At 64.2% G+C, this 18053-nt stretch overlaps 1 protein-coding gene across 4 annotated transcripts in view; it reads right to left on the bottom strand.

Moving 5' to 3' along the window:
• The window catches only part of ZDHHC11 (zinc finger DHHC-type containing 11), a 29209-nt gene extending 14729 nt beyond the window's left edge, over window positions 1-14480 (bottom strand). Inside the window, exons 1-10 of one of the 4 annotated variants that reach the window (XM_085002494.1) lie at window positions 14355-14480; window positions 13157-13263; window positions 11255-11476; window positions 7684-7859; window positions 7256-7357; window positions 6047-6171; window positions 5402-5554; window positions 3200-3315; window positions 2098-2129; window positions 747-834 (exon numbers count right to left, since the gene is read on the bottom strand). In XM_085002494.1, the coding sequence (XP_084858620.1) occupies window positions 747-834; window positions 2098-2129; window positions 3200-3315; window positions 5402-5554; window positions 6047-6171; window positions 7256-7357; window positions 7684-7859; window positions 11255-11476 (1014 nt within the window). In that variant the 5' untranslated portion in view covers window positions 13157-13263; window positions 14355-14480. Of the gene's footprint in view, window positions 1-746; window positions 835-2097; window positions 2130-3199; window positions 3316-3943; window positions 4173-5401; window positions 5555-6046; window positions 6172-7255; window positions 7358-7683; window positions 7860-8414; window positions 8669-11254; window positions 11477-13156; window positions 13264-14354 lie in introns of those variants that run through there. The other 3 variants (XM_021076900.2, XM_085002495.1, XM_085002496.1) reach the window with 3 other exon arrangements.
• Between the last annotated feature and the right edge of the window lie 3573 nt (window positions 14481-18053).

Here is an 18053-nt window from a genome sequence, read left to right as displayed (position 1 = left end):
GCAAAGTGGAAGCCATGGTGGCCTGCTCCTGGCTCAGACCGAGGGTTCCCTTTTCGTGGCTGAGCCTGGGATGGGGGCAGGCGGGAGGCGTGACCCTATCAAGCGTGGCTCCCACCTTCTAGAAGAAGTTGTTGGCAGAGGTGCGAGCAGGATGGTGTGGCCCGTCCCTCTGCCTAAGCCACAGCCAGGAGCACCCTCTGACCCCTGCTGGAGCCACCCTGACAGGAAGCTCCCCCACAGAGAAGGCGGGGCAGCACAGCCCTGCTCACAAACAGCGTCGGACCGGGCGGGCCTGGCCTGGGGCTGAGCTTCCAGGAAGATCCGGAGGGGCCGCCCGCGCCCACGCGGAGCCCGTCTTCCTCCAGCCTGTTCGCTCGCACTGCTGCCTAACGTGTGTGCGGGCACATCCAGCAGAGGTCAGGGGCTGCCCAGAGAGCGCCCACACACCGGACCTGGGTGCCGTGGTCACTAACCTTTCCGTAGGCTTCCGTCCATCCCTTTCTGCTGCGTTTCAAGGCCCACGCAGGGCAGACGCTCAGCCGCTGCCGTCGGGGCGTCTCGGGCCCGCTCCCCCAGCCCCCGGTCAGGGTCCCTCGCTCCCTCAACGGCCCCGCCCACCTCAGCTCCCCCTTGAAGGCACCCCGGGCATCTCGCCAACGCTTCCGTTCGGTAAGGCCCGCTCGGCCTCCGTCTGGGGCCCTGCACCTGGCACCCCGCTCTCCGTGAGGCTGGCGGCCCACACTCACCTTCGGCACAGCCACGGCCTCTGGCGCCACGCCGCTGAGGGAGCCCGGCTCCTGGGAAGGCGGCAGCAACCCCACGTGCTTCTCTCTGCTGGGTGGGCGGGAGGAAGGGAGACTGTGCTGAGCCACAGGTTCCAACAAGGAAGGGGAGCTCGCCTTCCCGTCGCAGAAGTGAAGACGCCATTGCAAAAAACATCGCACTCCGACACTGCGGACTACAGTGCGTCCCGAAGACGGGAGAATTCATACCATAAAAATCACGGTTTTCCTTCTAACAGACTGTGTTCGCAATACAGGGAGATTTCTTAAAAAGGCTTTCAAAGAGTTCTACAATACAATCATAATTTTATAAAACATAAGGCATCTGATGCATAGAAAAAATATTTTTTAAAAGGAAGACCTGAAAGATACTAATCAAAACGCCGGCGACTGCTGGGCACGGACAAGAAAGTGTGTCTGTGCTACGCTGGGAAGCTCGGCAGGTTCCCAATTGTCTACAGTGAATGTGCCTTAATTCGGCAGAGTCTGAAAACACTAGGTGTTTGACGTGGTGAGGCTGGAGTCTAAGAGTTAAGTTTACCGTCCTGGTTCCAGTTAGGGGCCTACCATTCTTGCCAGAACGATAAAAATATTCATAGATTGCATTTAAAGGACCACAGCCAAAGGTGGCCTTCGGAAGTGAAGTTCAAAATGACCTAGACTTTCAAAATATTGTGCCAATCGGATTTTGAATAAATTCTCAAGGAAAACACGGTGGATTCATTGAAAGGGGGTGCTCTTAACCACACCACCTGTACCCTAACCCAGCCAGCCTCCCAGTGAACGACACGAAAATCAGCAGCGATTCTCAGCACGTGAGAAGTGGGCTAACTGTGTGCTTCGCCCTTTTCGGACTCACCTGGGCTGTAGGATGGGGAGCCGTGCGGCCCCCAGGAGCCCAGCCCAAACCTGGCAAAAGATCCCAGCATTTCTGGATGACACGCAGCAATGAGCCAGACCTGGTGTCCGGACGGTGGGCTGGGGTCTGGGGCAACCTGGTTTTCAGAAAATCAGCCTTTCGAAGCGGACGAGGAAAGGCAGGCCATTTAATGAAGGAGGTGTCTACCATGGGTTACGCCGTGATAAAATAACCTGAGCTCCAGCCTCCGCGAATGCACAAATAAACTTAGGATTAAAACCAAAATGTAAACGGAGCAAATAAAAATTATGAAAATATTAGCAAAGACTGCGGAGGCTACTATTTGGAGCACGTAAGAGTTCTTAAAGCCAAGCCAGTTAAGAGGAGCCTGCAGCTACCTTTCAGACCCACAAAACAATTCCAGCCAAAGATTAAAGCAAACCGAGCCAGACTGACCTTCGCACAGAAGAGCGCCGGTGGCCAGCATCCTGCCGAGAGAGAGGAAGGGAACGTTACCCGGTGAAAAACAGTTGTTGACACTGAGCTCGTTTCTACAGAAGTGCCCGGCCGTCCTCGGGTGACGTGGAGCCGCGGGTCCCGGGAAGGCAGCCCTGGCGCACGCGGGCCATCACAGCTCTGGGCTGGGGACAGGGCTGCGGCGGCCGCGACGGGTCCACGACGGAAGGCAGTGCCGACCTTCCTCGCAGAGCCGTGTGGCGCCCCACTCCCCGCCTGGGGGACACACTCCCCCGGCCGCACCGACACGTGGGCTCCGGCTCGGACGGCGGCCACTCCAGTGTGATGTCACCTACGGTTTCCTTAACGTGGCAGGAGGTCGACTGTCTTTAGCTGAGCTTATACCGGCCCATTGATCCCTTTGGGGAAACGTGTTCAAATCTTTTGCTCATTTAAAACACTGAGTCGGGAGTTCCTGTTGGGGCTCAGCAATAATGAACCCTATTAGTATCCATGAAGATGGGGGTTCGAGCCCTGGCCTCGCTCAGTGGGTTAAGGATCCGGCGTTGCCGTGAGCTGTGGTAAAGGTGACAGATCGGATCCCGCATTGCTGTGGCTGTGGTGGAGGCCGGCAGCTGCAGCTCCAATTCGACCCCCAGCCTGGGAACTTCCATAGGCTGCGGGTGCAGCCCTAAAAAGACAGAAAATAAAAAATAGAACACCGAGTCATTTTTCTTATAACTGAGTTTTGGAAGTTCTGTACATATTCTGGGTACCGGCATGTGATTTGCAAATACTGATTTCTGTTTGCGGCTTGTATCTTCACCTTCCTAACAGGGACCTTGAGGAGCAAATGCTGCTTTTGATGAGGAGCAGCCTGGAAGGAGTCAGCCCCACCGCCTTCGTCTAGTGGAGAGTGAACGCAGAAGTGATACAACCCCACATGTGCACACTAACCCCCCCCCCCCACATACTCACAACCACACAACGCATTGCATCACAAAACACACACGTGCAACCACTCACACACACACACACACACACACACACACACACACGCTGTGGCTGCGAGGCCAAGCTGCTAGGTGGGAGGTTACATCACCTGTACCTGTGACGGTCTTTTCTGTGAGTCTGAGTCTCTTCTCCCATGTGAAGAGTTCAGTTGGAGCTGCTGGCGGCCCTGGGTAATGTATTCATACGTACTCAGCTTCTTCTTTACTGGAAAGGAGAAAGGGCAGCGTTAACAGCTGTCAGCTCCCCGCCCGGGGCATCAGAGCTGGCTCCTGACCTGGAGCTGCCAAGCATCTGGAAGGCCGCTCAGGGCCCCCCGGGCCCCCATCCCAGCCGGGCCGTGGCTGCCCTCCCTGCCTCATGAGCCCTTGAAGCAAGCAGGGCCCGGGGAGAGTGCTGGCCCGGCTGAGCCGAGACCCCGGGCCCCAGCGTGTACAGAAGCCCCCGGGCCATGGAGAGACAGCCTCCGTAGACAAGCACTACTGGCAAAGCTGGTTCTGGGCCCACGTCAGCCTTGGGCCTTTATACCAGGCCTTCTTTCCCTGAAAACCAACAGACACGAGAACAGATGGTTTATAATTATTTCTGGAAAGTGACAAGGCCACCCACAGCAGCCTATTTGGAGCTTGAGGAGCAGGAGGGCCACTTGCACCCGCGGCCCATGAAATGCTCGGCGGCTGCCGGCCCAAGCAGGAGCCGAGGCCCCCCGCCCGGCCCGGTCCCCTCCCCATCAATGTCCTGGATGCTGCGGTACTTCTTCTCTGGCTGCCGTCTGTTGGGCTGGCTCTGCTTGCACCCCTCAGAACCTGTGCCACAGCATGAGGGACCCACGTGCCTGCTTGTGCTCTGTGCCCGAGCTCCTTCCTCTGGCTGGTCTACACAAAGGCCACCGAGCTCAGACGGGAGCGGTCCCCAGGGCGCGCCCTCCTCTGAGCAGTTCCGTGTACAACGTTCTGATCCAGGGCAGTGAGGAGGTGCAGACCCCGGACTCGAAGCCTCTCGGCCAGGAGCTGGGGCTGGAGCCCGTGAGGGATCCGGAGTGAAGGCCGGAGTCCTCCCGAGGCAGAGGCCCCGCCCCACCGGGGCCGGCAGCGGCTCCTGTTGTCCCACCACCCACAGTGCCCTCTCCTCCGCACCGGGACGAGGTTCTTCCGAGCCCACGTGGAGGGGCAGCCGGCAGCCCTGCCTTGGGGCCCTCGGGCTGCACAGTCCCTGGCGCACAGGCTGGTCCTGGCCACTTGCAGAGAAGGCTGCTCCTGGGACTGGCTTCTGTCCCTCTCCATCCCTGGCTCAGATGGGGCCGCCCTGTCCTGAGCTGCTTGGCCGGGCGGCGTCCATGGGGCGGGGGTGGAGGGAGGCCCGTGGCTGAAGCCTCGGGACAGACCCAGGCCGAGGACGCTGAGCCCCACTGGGTCTTAACCCACAGAGACGGAGGGCCCTGAGCCTGGCGTTCAAGTGGCTCCGTGGGGGGTCATTTCACCACGGCTAACGGCAACTGCTCTGCTGGCGTGATTCTTTCCTGGAAATCCATTCTTCCATGACCTATCAGCCCTGAGCTGTCTTCTCCCCAGAAGGCCTCGGGGGCCCCACCCTCAGGGCGGAGGCCACTATCCTCCTGGATGCTCGGCCCTGCCGCGGCCAGCGGCCGGTGAGTCCTGTGCAGGCTGCTCTCCAGGTTCCCCCTGGTCCTGCGGCCTCTCATGCACAGCCCCGGCCGCAGCAGCAGCTCCAAGACCAGCTTGCCCGCCCACCTCGCCTCCCCGGGCTCTGCCGTTTCCAAAACGCCTCCCTGCCCCGTGGCCTCTCCACCCCCGCCCCCGACCGGCGTGTCCGGAAGCTCAGGGAAGCCAGCAGGGCTCAGCTGAAGGACCCGCTCAGCATGACAGGCCCAGAGGGTCACAGGTGTTCCTTCCAGGGAAGCATCAGGGTGGGGGGAGCCCAGCCCAGGGAGCTCCCCCACCCCCGTGGCCGCCCTGTCCGCGAGCGCAGGGTCGTCTTTTGCTGAGGGATTCTGTTTCTAAGCCCCCTTCTTTCCCGCCGTCCTTCTCCCACCACGGAGGTTCGGCTCCTGCTCTGAACACTCAGGGCGCTTTGTGCGACTCCTCCAAGTTTTCTGCTCGTCTTGGAACTGAACCTGGCCCTGCTGCCCCCCAGGGGGTCTCTCCTCTTCCTGTGATTTGCCCTCCGTGCTCTGGGGTCTCTGGGGACTGAGCAGGGCCTGCCTGCCTGCCTGGGGACCATGCGAACACGGGGCAAGGTTCGGCCGAGGCGGAGCGGGGCTCGGGGCACGTACTCAGGTAGAGATGGAAAAAGAACAGGTGCCCCAGGAGCAGGAGGCCGACCATGATGATCACCAGCACCAGCAGGCCGATGAGCAGCAGCACGGGGGCCTTGGCCCTCACCGGGAGGAAGGGGAGGAAGAGGAGCCACGTGTCCCTGGAGATCCCTGTGCAGAAGGGGGGGGGCATCAGCTGGCTGCCTCAGGAGGGAACCCCAGCCTGAGGGAGCGCCTCCCCGCCCAGGCAAGCCCTCCGACCTGCCCAGGTATGTGTCCTGCCTAAGAGCCCTCGCAGCCGCCCTCCTCGGGAGAAGGTTCCCGAGGCCGCCGGGCACTGGGCGGCCCTCCGGCTGACCGCCATGTGGTGTCAGGAGGGCTCTGCTGGCTGCGCCCAGAACCCGGGGCCTGGGCTGGCTGAGGACCCGTCACTCCCGCCGTTCCCGCCCCACCGCACGTCCCTTGGGACTGCCAGGGGGGCCAGGTGTGGCCCCCGCTCTGGGTGCCTGATGTTGCCTGGACGCACAGCCTCAAGCAGCCACAGCGGCGCCTCTGCACCCCAAACCCACCCCCTGGGCACTGGGGGCTGAAGTGAAGACACTGGGCTGCCGCCCCCCGCCCCCAAGATTTGACCAGGAAAACGGAGCGCGGGCAGCAGCGAACCTGCAAAGTGGGGGTCCGTGCGCAGCTGCATGGGATCGACCAGGAACTGGACGAAGAGATAGCTCAAGATGGCAAACATGCAGAGCAGCCCGGCCAAAGCTGACACCACCGAGCTGAAGAAGTACCTGTGGGAGAGGCCAGCGGGCTCAGCGCAGCCAGCGCGGCCCAGCCCTGCCAAGGCCCAGGACCGCACGGGGCACCCGCAGACGTCCCATCTGGACGGCAGCTTGGCAGCCCACGTCCGGCTCTGGCCACACCCTCAGCCCTTCCTCCTCTGGCTCCGCTGGGCCTTTCTCCTCAGCTCCTGAACGGCCCTCATGGGCTCCTGACCCCTGCCTGAGCCCCGCCTGAGCCCCACGGCCCCACCTGCAGTTTCTGTGGCCTCACAGTTTGCACCTGAGGTCTTAGTCTCATAGGGAGACCGAGGCTCAGAGACAGGGTGAAACTTGTTCAAGGCGGCCCAGCATTCAGCTGCCACCCGGCCCGCTGCGTGTGAGCACACACCGGGCTCCACGGGCCTCTCGCCCCGGAAGCCAGGCAAGGGGCCAGGGGTGCTGAGTGGGGCTCCCGAGCAGCTGCGCCTCTCTCTGCCTGCAGAGGCCATGCCTGGCAGGACGTCCCTGCCGAGGCCCAGGACCATGCCTCTGCTCCCTCGAGGAGGCAGCCCCTGGGCAAGGGTTCTGGGACGATGATTTCACCGCGAGGTCTTCCTCTGTCTCTCTCAGGCCTGTACCATGGTCAGCTCTACCCAGAGGCCTGCCTTGACCCGCAGCTTACGCATGTCTTTGGGGCGAGCTGAGCTGGACACGGGGTCCAGGGGTGGGTGGTGTGCGAGGCGCCCACCCCTCAGGAAGGGGCGGCCCCGAGGCCCTCCTGGCCCTCTGGAGGCCCCACCAGGCCAACCCCTGCTGCGTGCCAGGCATCCGCCCCTCCTGACCTGCCCAGAGGAGGGGGGGCTCCAGAGATGCCCCCTCTCCCGCCGGAAAGACCCTGCCGAGCCGGGGCTGTGCTGGAGCCCGGCCCTCTGGGTCCCCGACACGGGCAGGGTCACACCCCTCGCCTGGCCCCGAGGGCAGGCAGACCTCAAGGTGACCAGCCAGTGAGGCGGCACCTTCCCGAGGCGCGTCCAGGTGCAGGAGGGACCGAGCCCGCGTGAGGAGGCAGGCCTGCCCATCCCGGGCCCTCCCCACTGAGCCAAGCGGGCCTCACCGGTAGTTCTTTCTCCCCACGCAGTTGTTGAGCCATTTGCAGTGGTGGTCGAAGCCCAAAACACACTTGTTACAGGCACTGCAATGCTTGGTCTTGGGATCTCTGGAAGGAAGGGGGGCGCCCTGTGAGCGGTCTGTGCGGGGTGGGGGGAGGGGGACCTGTCAGAGGCCCCGTCTGCCTGCAGAGGAGACACGGGGTTGGGGGGCAACCAGCACAGGTGCGCCTGCCAGTGGTGCCAGGGCTGAGGCCTGGAGGCCAGAGTCAGATCCCTCCCTCCCCGTCCCCCACGGACGCCTCCGAGCCAGCAGCCCGGCCATCAGATGGCCTGAGTCGGGCCTCGCTTCTCTCAAGGGGGCGGTGCCAGTCCACTGCCTGGTCCCCCCGCGGCCAGCACCTCCGGGCCTCGGGGCCCCGCCCCTGGCACTCACACATTGGTCTCACACAGATGGCAATACAGGTCCTGGATGACATGAGCGTGTTTGGACCTGTCAAACACAGGCATAGGCTCCAAATAGTTCTTCTGATGCACGCTTTTCTCGGCCGGATTGATGGAAACTGCGATGATGTGGACCACGAGGTGGAAGAGAAAGATGCTACCGGTGACCTGGAGGGGGCTCGTCAAGGAGCAACTCGGCCCGCTCCGCACGGTGCGGGGCGCTCGCCCCAAGATGCCCTGGGCCACCGGGCGGCCGCAGGAGCCCACGCCTGGTGGGCGGCAGGGAGCTGGTCAGCCCCTCCCGTACCCGCCTCCCGCAGAGGCTGCCCGAGTCCTTCGCCCTCCAGGACTGGAGGCTGCGCCCTGTGACCCAGAGGGACAGATGCGCTTGCACCTGTGGGCACCAAGCCCGGCCCTGGAGGCGGTCGTGGGGGTCGTCAGGGCGGGGGGCAGCGCCCAGCACACAGGTCGGGTCACCAAGGAAAGGGGGGGAGGGCTCAAACACAGGCCAGGAAGCCGGGGCCAGCCCAGTAGGTCTCTCTGTCTCTCTGTTTCCCTTTGGGTCTCTCCCTCTCTGTCTCTGTCTCTGTCTGCTCTGTCTCTCCCCTCCCCCAGGGAAAGACACCCCAGGCTCCCACCCCCTCCAGGACTCCCAGGGTAAAATCGAGCCCGCAGATCCTCCAGCCTCCTCTCCAGGGACCAACACACCATCCCCATGGAAACCAAACAGAAGGGGCGGAAGCACGGGCCTGGCCTCCCCAGGAGCCCTGCCCTGCTTCCCAGGACGGTTCTGAGCCAGGAAGGTTCAGGGCTTACAGGCCCGGCTCCTGTGAGAGCGGCCTGGGCGTGGCGGGGGTGTGCCTCCTACTGCTGCCCGCGGGTGTCCTGGCGAAGCCGCGGTTCACAGGCTCTGCTGTGACTCCGCAGAGGCCCAGGGCGGTGCGGGCTCTGGGCAGTGAGGCCTCCCAGGCTGCACTGCTGTCAGGGTCCGGGGTCTGCCCGCCCCACCCTCTGGGGCTTGCGCTTGCAGGCGTGGTCCAGCCTGGATAAGGGCCCAGAGGAAGCTTCCATGGCGCTCAACAAGGCTCGGTGGGGGCTGGTTTGGCCAACACTGCTCGGCCCTTCCTTGTCCTCTGGCCTCGGGTGCAGGCCCAGGGCCCTGGGTGCTGGGCGAGGGCGTGTAGGTATCAGAGGCTGGGGGGCAGAGACCGCCGTGAAGGCAAGAGTGAGCTGGGGCTCAGAGGGCTGGGCCAGGGGAGGGCGGGCGCAAAGCCAGAAGAACAGGGAGATGGCTGCTGGGGACCAGCCAGGCCCGGGCACCTACAGAGGGGACGGGACTCGGCAGAGAGGGCCAGGTGAAGACGTGGCGATGCTGAGGCCCTTCCTGCCACCGCAGGCCCCTGCAGGCCGCCCCTGCTGTTAACAGATGAGCCATGCTCCCGTGGTCAGTGGCCAGCCTACACTGTCACAGCTGGTGACACCAGCACATTCCAGTACGCTGGTCCCTACACCCACTTCCTGAAGCCTGAGGCATGGCCGGATGCACAGCACTGTTTGTGTGGTTACCGGGGCAACGGGAGTGAGTCCTGCGCAGGAGGCCGGCGATGGCAGCAGGGGACAGATGTGACAGGAGGTGGCACTGCAGCCCAGGTGCCGCCCCTCCTCTGTGGAGCTCAGCGGGATGGTTCTCATCACACACTGTGGGCAGGGCCAGCGGGCCAGATGGGAGGCTGGAGCTGAGTGCTCTGTCCCTGCGTCCACCCTCAGCTCCCCCCAAGGCCACCGCCAGGGAGAAAGTGGGGACAGCAGCCCACTAGCGACTCCCGTCTCACAGCGGGGGCACCTGAGCACTCGACCAGAGCCTGAGAGGCCAGCCCTGTGGCGCCTCGACTGAGTTCCTGGGCTGTCCGAACCTGCAGGTGTCCCTGGCAGGTGTTCCCAGGCCTGGCATCTGGGACCCCAGGACCTCAGGGCAGCCTTCCACCTGGACCCAGTGGACAAAGCCGCCCGGCCCCTTAGACATAAAGTGTCCGCTACGGGCACACGCATGAGCATGCCTGCTGGCACGCATGGAGGACTGGCCAGGTCACCCTGGCCACTGCGGGCAACAGCGGCTGCATTTGCTTAAGACGAGCTGGCCGTTCCTGCCATTGGTCACGCATTCTGTGGCCGCCATTGAGCCCCCAGAATAGAAAGTGCCCCAGGATGGGTGTCCCATCCTCGGGCTGCTGGCTTTCACTTTCGATGTAATTCTATCTTAGGAGAGTCTTAGGTTCAAGTTAATAATAAAAAGAACGGGGTTCCTGGTCTCACTTCCACTACAAAGCAGGACATGCCGAGGTCCCCTAGCAACTATCTTTGTTCGGTAAACAAACAGCGCTGGCGCCAGCCCTCGCCACGCCTGTCACTGCTGCCTCGGGTCGGTCGTCCTGCGGCAGGCGGCCAGGGGCAAGCCCCGCCCCCCGCTGCCCCGCCCCCCGAGCTGCCCCGCCCCCCCCAGCCCCTGCCGCTGCCAAGTTCCTCGTGCTCAGACCCAACGCGGGATCCAGACCCTCCAGCCAGCGGAGGGCGGCCAGACTCCTGCGCGGTGACCTGGTGACCCTGGTCCTCAGCCCTGACCTTGGCCCCTGCCCTTCCCTGGGCCTGGGCTGCAGGCACCTCCCGCTCCTGGATCCCTGCAGGCACTGAATGACGCTGGCGCCCCCCAGCGGCCAGAGCAGAGCGCCCACGTGCAGCTGTGTAGCGCCTGAGGGATGCCCCTGGGGTTGGGGCGACAGGCAGGTCCCCAAGACAGTCTGAGCTCTGCACAGCCCGGGCCACACTCCTGCTCTCTCCACTTGGGACAGGCAGGGAGGCTCGCACAGACTTGGTCCTTCCTGGTCCTGCCGCCTCCCTCACTCCGCAAACCCGGGCGCTCTCCACCCAGCCAGAGACGCCAGGCGGCCAGCGGAGAGGCAGGCGGCGGAGCCCATGTCCTCACCAAGGAGGGCTTGACACAGGCACAAACACCCCCTTTTAGAAACTGGTTCTGCTGCCCACTTTGCAGTCAGCCTGCCCACGGGCTCTAACACGCACGACCCTTGATGTGGGGCCCCACGTCACCCAGACGCCCACCCTGACAGATACCCCCGGGACGGAGCAGAGCACCCCGGGGTCACAAAGGTCACAGTCTCTCGGGGAAGGGGCGCGGTGGGGAGCAGCGCTGCATGCCCCGGCCTGGGGGAGCATGGAGCGCCTCAAGCCTCTCCCCACTGAGGCTCGGCCCTCCCCTCGGCACCACAGAGCGGCTGCTCGGCTGTGGCCTGGAAAGGCCTCCGCCCTGGGTCACAGCTCCTCCCCGCCTCCTGGGGCCTCTGTCCACCCCGGGCCCCTCACACCCCTGCCGCCAGCCAGGCTCGCATCTCCCGCACCGGCTCTGGCGGGTGCCGGTGGCAGAGACCCCGAGTCGGCGGTGGCACGGAGGCCGGAGGTGGGGTTTCAGGCGCTGTGACAACGGGGTGCTGGCGTGAGACGTGGAAGCCCCTGTGCACCTCGCCAACAGCGGCGCCCCGGTGAAAGGATACCCCATAGGCAGTGTATCTCCAGTAAGGTGGCATTAGCGGAATGAATATCCCAAAGTTGGTGGAGGTCAGTACGAGGAACACGACCCAGCACGCAACCTGGAACTTGTGGAGGGGCTTCGACCAGCCGTTAACCCGGGACATGCGAGGCGGCACCACCATCTTCTCCTCGGTGGGCTGCGCTTCCGGAAGCACCTGCCTCGCGCTCTTGGCACAGAGACCCATCTGCAAAACACGGGGGGCACGGGGGCCGTGGGCTCCTGCCCGCCACCTGCCTGGCCTGGGGGACGCCGGGGGCGGACCCGAGCCCAGCAAGGCCCGGCCCCGAGATGTCACGGCTGGGGGGCGGGGGCAGGCCGAGGGACCCGAAGGGTACCCCTGTGCAGGCCGCGCCCCACCCCTCATGGCCAGGGACCAGCCCCAGGACGAGGGCAGGGGCTGGTTTATGAAAACACATGACTCAGTGGGAGGGCCACCGGGGGCAGGGGGAGAACCCCCACCAGAAAGAGGCCTCATCCTGGGCTGGGGGGGTGGGCAGGAGAGCCGGAGCTGGCGGAGGATGTGACCCTCTCATCCAGCCGAAACCCCGCAAGTTCCCCGAGACAGGAGAGAGACCACGCTGCCCCGAGTCCTGTGATGTCCCTTCCACAGGGATGGGGCCTCCGAGGGTCCAGGAGCTGCCCAGTCGCAGGGGCTGGGAGGGAACCGTGACCCTTCCGCCGTCAGGTGGGCAGGGGCACCCAGAAAGGGAGGGTGTGGTGTCGTCTGGGGTGGCGGCAGGGGGAGGACTCTTTCGAAAACTTTGCCCCGTCGGGCCCTGAGCAGAGCCCTTGTCTCTTCAGAGAGAAACGCAGGGAAAACGCAGCTATCTAAACGTGCGGCTTCGGGAAGAGCACAATGTCGACAGCTACTCTGGGTAGAAGGATGCCGTCTCGGTGAGCTGTGAGTTCCCTCGGGAGAGGTCCTGGGAGCAGACTTCAGCTGCTTGTGGGTTCTCTGGCTGTGACACGGGGTGCCACCTGCACATGGGGCCACCGCGGCCGAGTTTACCTGGGTTACATGAGCGTCTGAAAGCACATCTGTAAACAAGACCGAGGCCCCGGGGAGAAGAACCCGGAAAACCGGACTTGGTAATGAAACATGATTCCCAAATAAAACCACGCAGATGGAAGGGCAGTGGGACAGAGAGCATCTCTTGCCCAAATCCGAAATCCAGTGGCCTGGGGGGCGGGGGGAGGGCCGCATCACGGGATTGTCCAGGTCTTGGAACTGAGAGTGGGGATGTGACGTCTACGAGAGTAAATTTAAGTGACACAGACAGAAAAGCTGGAGATCCCACGCAATGTTGATCTGCTGGGATCCGCAGAAGAGGGAAATGGAGAGGGTGGAGGAGAAGAAAAAAAATGGGCGGCACGTCTCTACCGCAGGAAGATCTAGGACTTGGGATCGGGATTATACTCCAAGAACCAGAGAGTGAACAAAGAGATGCATCCACAGCAGTGGAGAGGTGGCCTCGGAGACACAGGGTCTCACCAGGGTCCTGGAGGGACAGGGAGGAGAAACCCTCCAACAGGGTCTGCCTGGCGGCGGGCTCGGAGGAGCTCAAGTGCCACCTTCTGTCCTGAGACAGACTCGCTGGCCTCTCACGGGAGGTGAGACCGAGGGCAAGGCCCCAGAGCCTGGGGACGCAAGCGGCCCACTCACCTTTGCCGAGACTTCCTGCAAAGATTGACTCCATCAAGTCTCTGAGAACTGCCCTGATCAGCTGGGGGCAGCGAGTGCAAAACGCAGGGACGAGCACTCCCCACAGTGCTGACATTGCTCGGACCTGCGCCTTCCAGCCCGCTAGCCGCACCCCGAGTGGCAACCCCTGTTGCTTAGACCTCGTGGGGGGCCCACACTTACCTCAGGTACCCTCGGACGCAGACCTGGCCACGGGCTGAAGTTGGTTCCTCCGCAGCGGCTCTGCGCCAGGACTTCGGGTCAGTGATGGTTTTCCTGACTCCAGGCGCCTGGGGGAGAGCAGGGGGTTGAGCGGGGGCCAGACCTGGAAGGACCAGGCCTCCCACCCCAAGATGGGACCGCCCTCTGCTGCCAGCGCCACCCTCGGAGAAGGGAGGAGCACCCTCCCGTCATGACGCCCCCTCCCCGCCCCCAAGTGCCCCGAGAGGCGTGGCCCGGACCCATGCACCTGAGGGCCTGGTCCCCACCTGGCAGACGGCGGCAGCCCGGCTCCTAACCGCCGAGCATCAGCCGGGAGCCCGGAACCGGGGCCCTCCTTCCCCACCAGGCCCCAGACACGGCCGGACATTGATGCTGCTCGAGAACACGCACACACAGCACACGGCGCACAACACCACCCCCCCCCCCCACACACACACACGGCACGCCCACCGCACACCACACCCCCCACATCACACACACACACCCCCACATCACACACACACACAGACACACACACACACACACACACACACACACTCTCTCTCTCTCTCTCTCTCTCTCTTAGGTGTCTGGGCTCGTCGCTCACTTCTCCACCTTTTCCAGGCTGTTTCCTGGGCCTGAGCTCGGCCCCTGCTGCCCCTCCCCCCTGGCCACCAGCCTCCTCCCTTGGCCCCTGTCCTGGCGCCACCTCCTCTGGCCCATTCTGACCTCACTACAAGGCCAACTGCTAGCGCTGGGCTCAGGAAGTCAGCGCTGCATGGGGCCTGGGTCCCCTCTGGGCCCCACTGCGGAGCCTGCGTCATCTTCGCCACGGTCCTGGCACCTCGTCTGGTGCCAGGACCACCGAGCAGTCACGGTCACCTCTGGGCCCCCCAGCCACCACAGGTTCACGGGGCTCAGGCAGACCCCACAGAGGCAGGAGGCACGGGCTCCCGGGCCCCCCAGCTGCCCGCCCTCAGGCCTCCCGCCCGTTGGCGGCCGGACCAGAGCATCGGGCTGGCAGCACGCTGTGTCCCGGGCGACACCATGTCCTCTGTGAGACGTGTGTCCTGACCGCCATCCCACCCAGATCCCGGCGGCTTCGGGCCCTGACCCGTGTCTGCTGCCATCTGGAGGCCAGGCCTGCGTGCCCCGGTCAGGACGGGTGCGGGGCACCCACCTTGCTCGAGGGTAGAGCACAGCCTTCTTGTTTCACTACACGAGTTATACTCTCGTCTGGATCCGATCGCAGGTCCTGGATGAGTGGGAATACACAAGTGTCCTCTCACTCAGCACAGGCCCAAGTGAGAGCAGCGGGGCCAGGCGGAGACACTAGGAGACACCTGGGACCCGTGTCACAAAGGCAGGCCCCGCCCTGGAACGCATCACAGCCAGCTGCGGGGGAGGGGCGGGCCCAGGAGACCCCCCCCCACCCTCCCCGTGGTGTCCCCTGGCGGCTACCCCACTCTCCTCCTCACACTTGACTGCGGAGCCGAGGCTCCAGGCTCTGTCCAGATGCGGGCGCCAGTCTGGGCGCCAGTCTGTGCTGCCCCAGCTGCCCCTTTGGTGGCCACAACAGGGCCACAGCAGAAGGCAAGTCAGGGAGCGAGGGGCCTGTGGACCCCGTGCTGAGCAGGACTCGCATCAGGAGGCCGGCCGCCTTCCTGCCTCTGGCCCAGGGTCCCAATCCCTAAGCTCAGGAGACCTCGGGTGCCTGCCTGTGGAGACTGAGCACCCCTACCTCAAGGCCCCGCATGAAGGCCAGTGGCCGACTGTGATCCCTCTCCGTCCGTCCACAGAGGCGAGCTGCACGGGGCCCCACGTGCCTCAAGCACCACACACCTTCCTAGGTAGCCACTTGCACCGGCAGGCTTGGTGGCAGAAGGCGGGCGGTGTGGCAGCACTACTGCCCATGCTTGCGGGGGCCAGAGGTGGGCCTCCCTACAGGTGGTGGGCCTGGCCGGGCTGGACAGAAGCCTGCGTGGAGGAAGCCAGCAGAGGGAGGACCACCGGGTGAGGCCGAGGTCCCTGTGGAGAGCCAAGACCCTGGGGCTGGGGCTGGGGCCGTCTCTGCCCCACCCCGCCTGCCGGCCTCACCCTCCGGCTCACCAGGGCGTCCGCCTCCTGATGCGGCAGTGGTGCCCGCAACCCCAGGTGCTGCGGACGACCAGGACGCTCTTCCTGGAAACCTGGGCAGACCACGGGCCAGATGGCCCAGGGGGTAGGGGGCAGGGGGCCGTCTCCAGGCCCTGCCCAGCTGGCCCCTTCCCCACAAAGCACTTCCCAGGAAGGCCACGGCCAGGGGGCCGGGCAGCTGCCAGGCCTGCGGCTGTCGCTGTCCATGGTGCTGCCCAGAGTGGCAGGTGCTGATGGAGACAGACACGCGGCCCACAGGCAGGTCTTCAGAGCAGGGTCTCGGACCCTGAGAGTACAGAGGCCACGGGCTCCGGTAACTGACAGCAGAGCCCAGACCACAGAGGCCGGGCCCCGTCCTGTGCTCGCTTTCCGGAGGGCCTGGCTCCAGAGTCCTGGGGCAGCCCCAGTTCCTGCCACAGCAGATTGTCACCCAGCCGCTGTTCAGTGTGTCTCCCCGGTTCTGGAAAGTGCTTTCTGGTTCTTTAAGATGCACAGAACAGGCATCTCTGGAACATGGATGAAGCCGGTGGCCACTGCAGGGTTTTGTGGGGTGATGACCTCAACCCCAGGTGCCCCCCAGTCCAGCTAGCCCCAGGGGGCAGCTCTGAAGGAGGCTGCCAGGGACCTGGGGGGGAACAGGGACAGACCTCCCGGGACACCCCAATCTGCAGGCAGCAGGGCCTCAGCTGCTCACACCTTCGAGAAACGACCCTCCTACAGGGACGTCTCTGCTCCGTGAAAATAACTCTAGAAAAGGCTACCAAACCAGGGCTCACTCCCCATGGAAACATGCAAAGCTGTGACCCCGGGACTGTCGGGCCCACACCTCGACTGGCTCCGGCCCTGAATTGAAGTGCGCCCCCCTCCCGCCCCCTCCGGCCCCTCCCTCCACCTGGTTTTCACAGAGTGACTGAGCAACAGGCCTGGAGTCCAGGTCGCTCATGTCCTTGGGTATACGTAATAACCAGGTTATGAGTTTCCTAAGCTTGCCGTGCACGTCCCAGGTCCAGAAAAACGCCCTCACTGGGAGGGTCTCCTCCCCAGGGGAGGGCCAGGTAGGCGGGGAGGGGGGTGGAGCACAAGGCAGCCCGGGGGGAAGGCACAGGGGCAGGCAGTGCGTGCTCGTGTACGCTCGCACACGCCCCGGCTGGCCTAGCTCTGAGAGAAGCTTCCAGGAGGAAAGAGCCGTCAGCTGGATCCCGACGGCCCAGCGCCGCCGTCGGCCCAGGCCTCTCCCTAGTGTCAGTCACTGCAGCGTGAGGCCTGCAGCCAACAACGGGCCAGTGTGGCCCCAAGAGCTGCCCCCTGGCCCTGGCCACCTGCTCAGTTGTCCTGACCACCAAGAGCTCCTGCGGTCTTGGCTGGGACCCTGCCATCTTCTGCATGCAGAGCACCCCAGCAAGACGCCTCCAGGTCCCCGCTTCACAGCTGCTCCAGCCCCAAAGTGGCCCGAGCCCCGGCAAGGCCTGTGATGAGGGCGGGTCACCTGCCACGTGGACAACCTCGCAAACACTGCGCCGAGTCAGAAGCCAGGCCCAGGGGCCACGCAGCGCGTGATTCCACTGCAAAGGGGTTGCCGGCCGCAGGGGGGGCTCCTTCTGGCGTGACAGGATGTTCGGGAATTTCAGAGGTGGTGGTTTTTTGTTTTTTGTCTTTTTGCCATTTCTTGGGCCGCTCCCGCGGCACATGGAGGTTCCCAGGCTAGGGGTTGAATCGGAGCTGTAGCCCCCAGCCTATGCCAGAGCCACAGCCACACGGGATGTGAGCCCCATCTGCAACCTACACCACAGCTCACGGCAATGCCGGATCCTTAACCCACTGAGCAAGGAAGGCCAGGGATCGAACCCGCAACCTCATGGTTCCTCGTCGGATTCGTTAACCACTGAGCCACGACGGGAACTCCAAGAGGTAGTGGTTTTAAAACACGACCTTGGTGGGCAGGCCCTCCTTCCTGGTGGGTGAGCAGCTCGGCGAACAGCAGGTGGGCTCCCCAGCACGCCGTGCCCTAGACATCCTGCCACCCGCACCTCTGCCCGAGGTCTGGAGGCCGCAGCAACTCCGTACGGCCAAGGGGTGCGTCAGACCTCCCGTCTTGCAGCCTGATGTGGCCCAGTGGGGGGGGGGGGGATATGCCCTTTGGGGGGGTCTGGGGCTCTAGGGCCCCATGTTCTCTCGGTAGCTTCACCATCACGTGCTATACCCGTCACATGGCACCAACCGAGAATGCAGGCTGCAGGCCAGGGAGAGGCAGAGCCTCCAAAGGAGATGCTAGAACCCACGCCCATGAGGCCACACAGTGGAGACCTGGCCCTCTGAGACCTGCTGGGGGCAGCAGAGCCCACCTGCCACCCCTCTGACCCCCTGGCGGGGGCCAGCTGCCACCTCTACCATCTCTATGGCGCCCTCCAGCCCTCCCGGGCATCTGCTCCGCTCTCTGCTCCCCAAGCCCCCTGGGAGTTGCTGCTGTGTCCCCCACCCAGTGTTCTGGGGGATCCTTGTCTAGCCTGACCAGGTGTCCCCAGCACTGCTCCCGGGCCTGGGCACGTCATGCCGATGCTGCCGTTGGGTCACATGCCTCTCCCAGGACTGGTCCTGCCCACAGAGCTGTGCTGGGACGGGCACGGCCCTGGACCTCACTGTGGTGCCAACAACCGGGCCAGGTGCCAAGGCGGCGGCGGAGACGATACCAGGAAGAAGGAACACCATCCCCACCTGGCAATGCCGTAAATAACGACACGTAACG

The sequence above is a fragment of the Sus scrofa genome, chromosome 16, assembly GCF_054392235.1.
Source record: "Sus scrofa isolate SSC_HxYL_T2T_F1_AM1 chromosome 16, Sscrofa_HxYL_maternal_Yorkshire_Landrace_v2.0, whole genome shotgun sequence".
In the NCBI taxonomy this organism is placed as follows: Eukaryota; Metazoa; Chordata; class Mammalia; order Artiodactyla; family Suidae; genus Sus; species Sus scrofa.
This window is presented reverse-complemented; position numbering and strand designations above follow the sequence as displayed.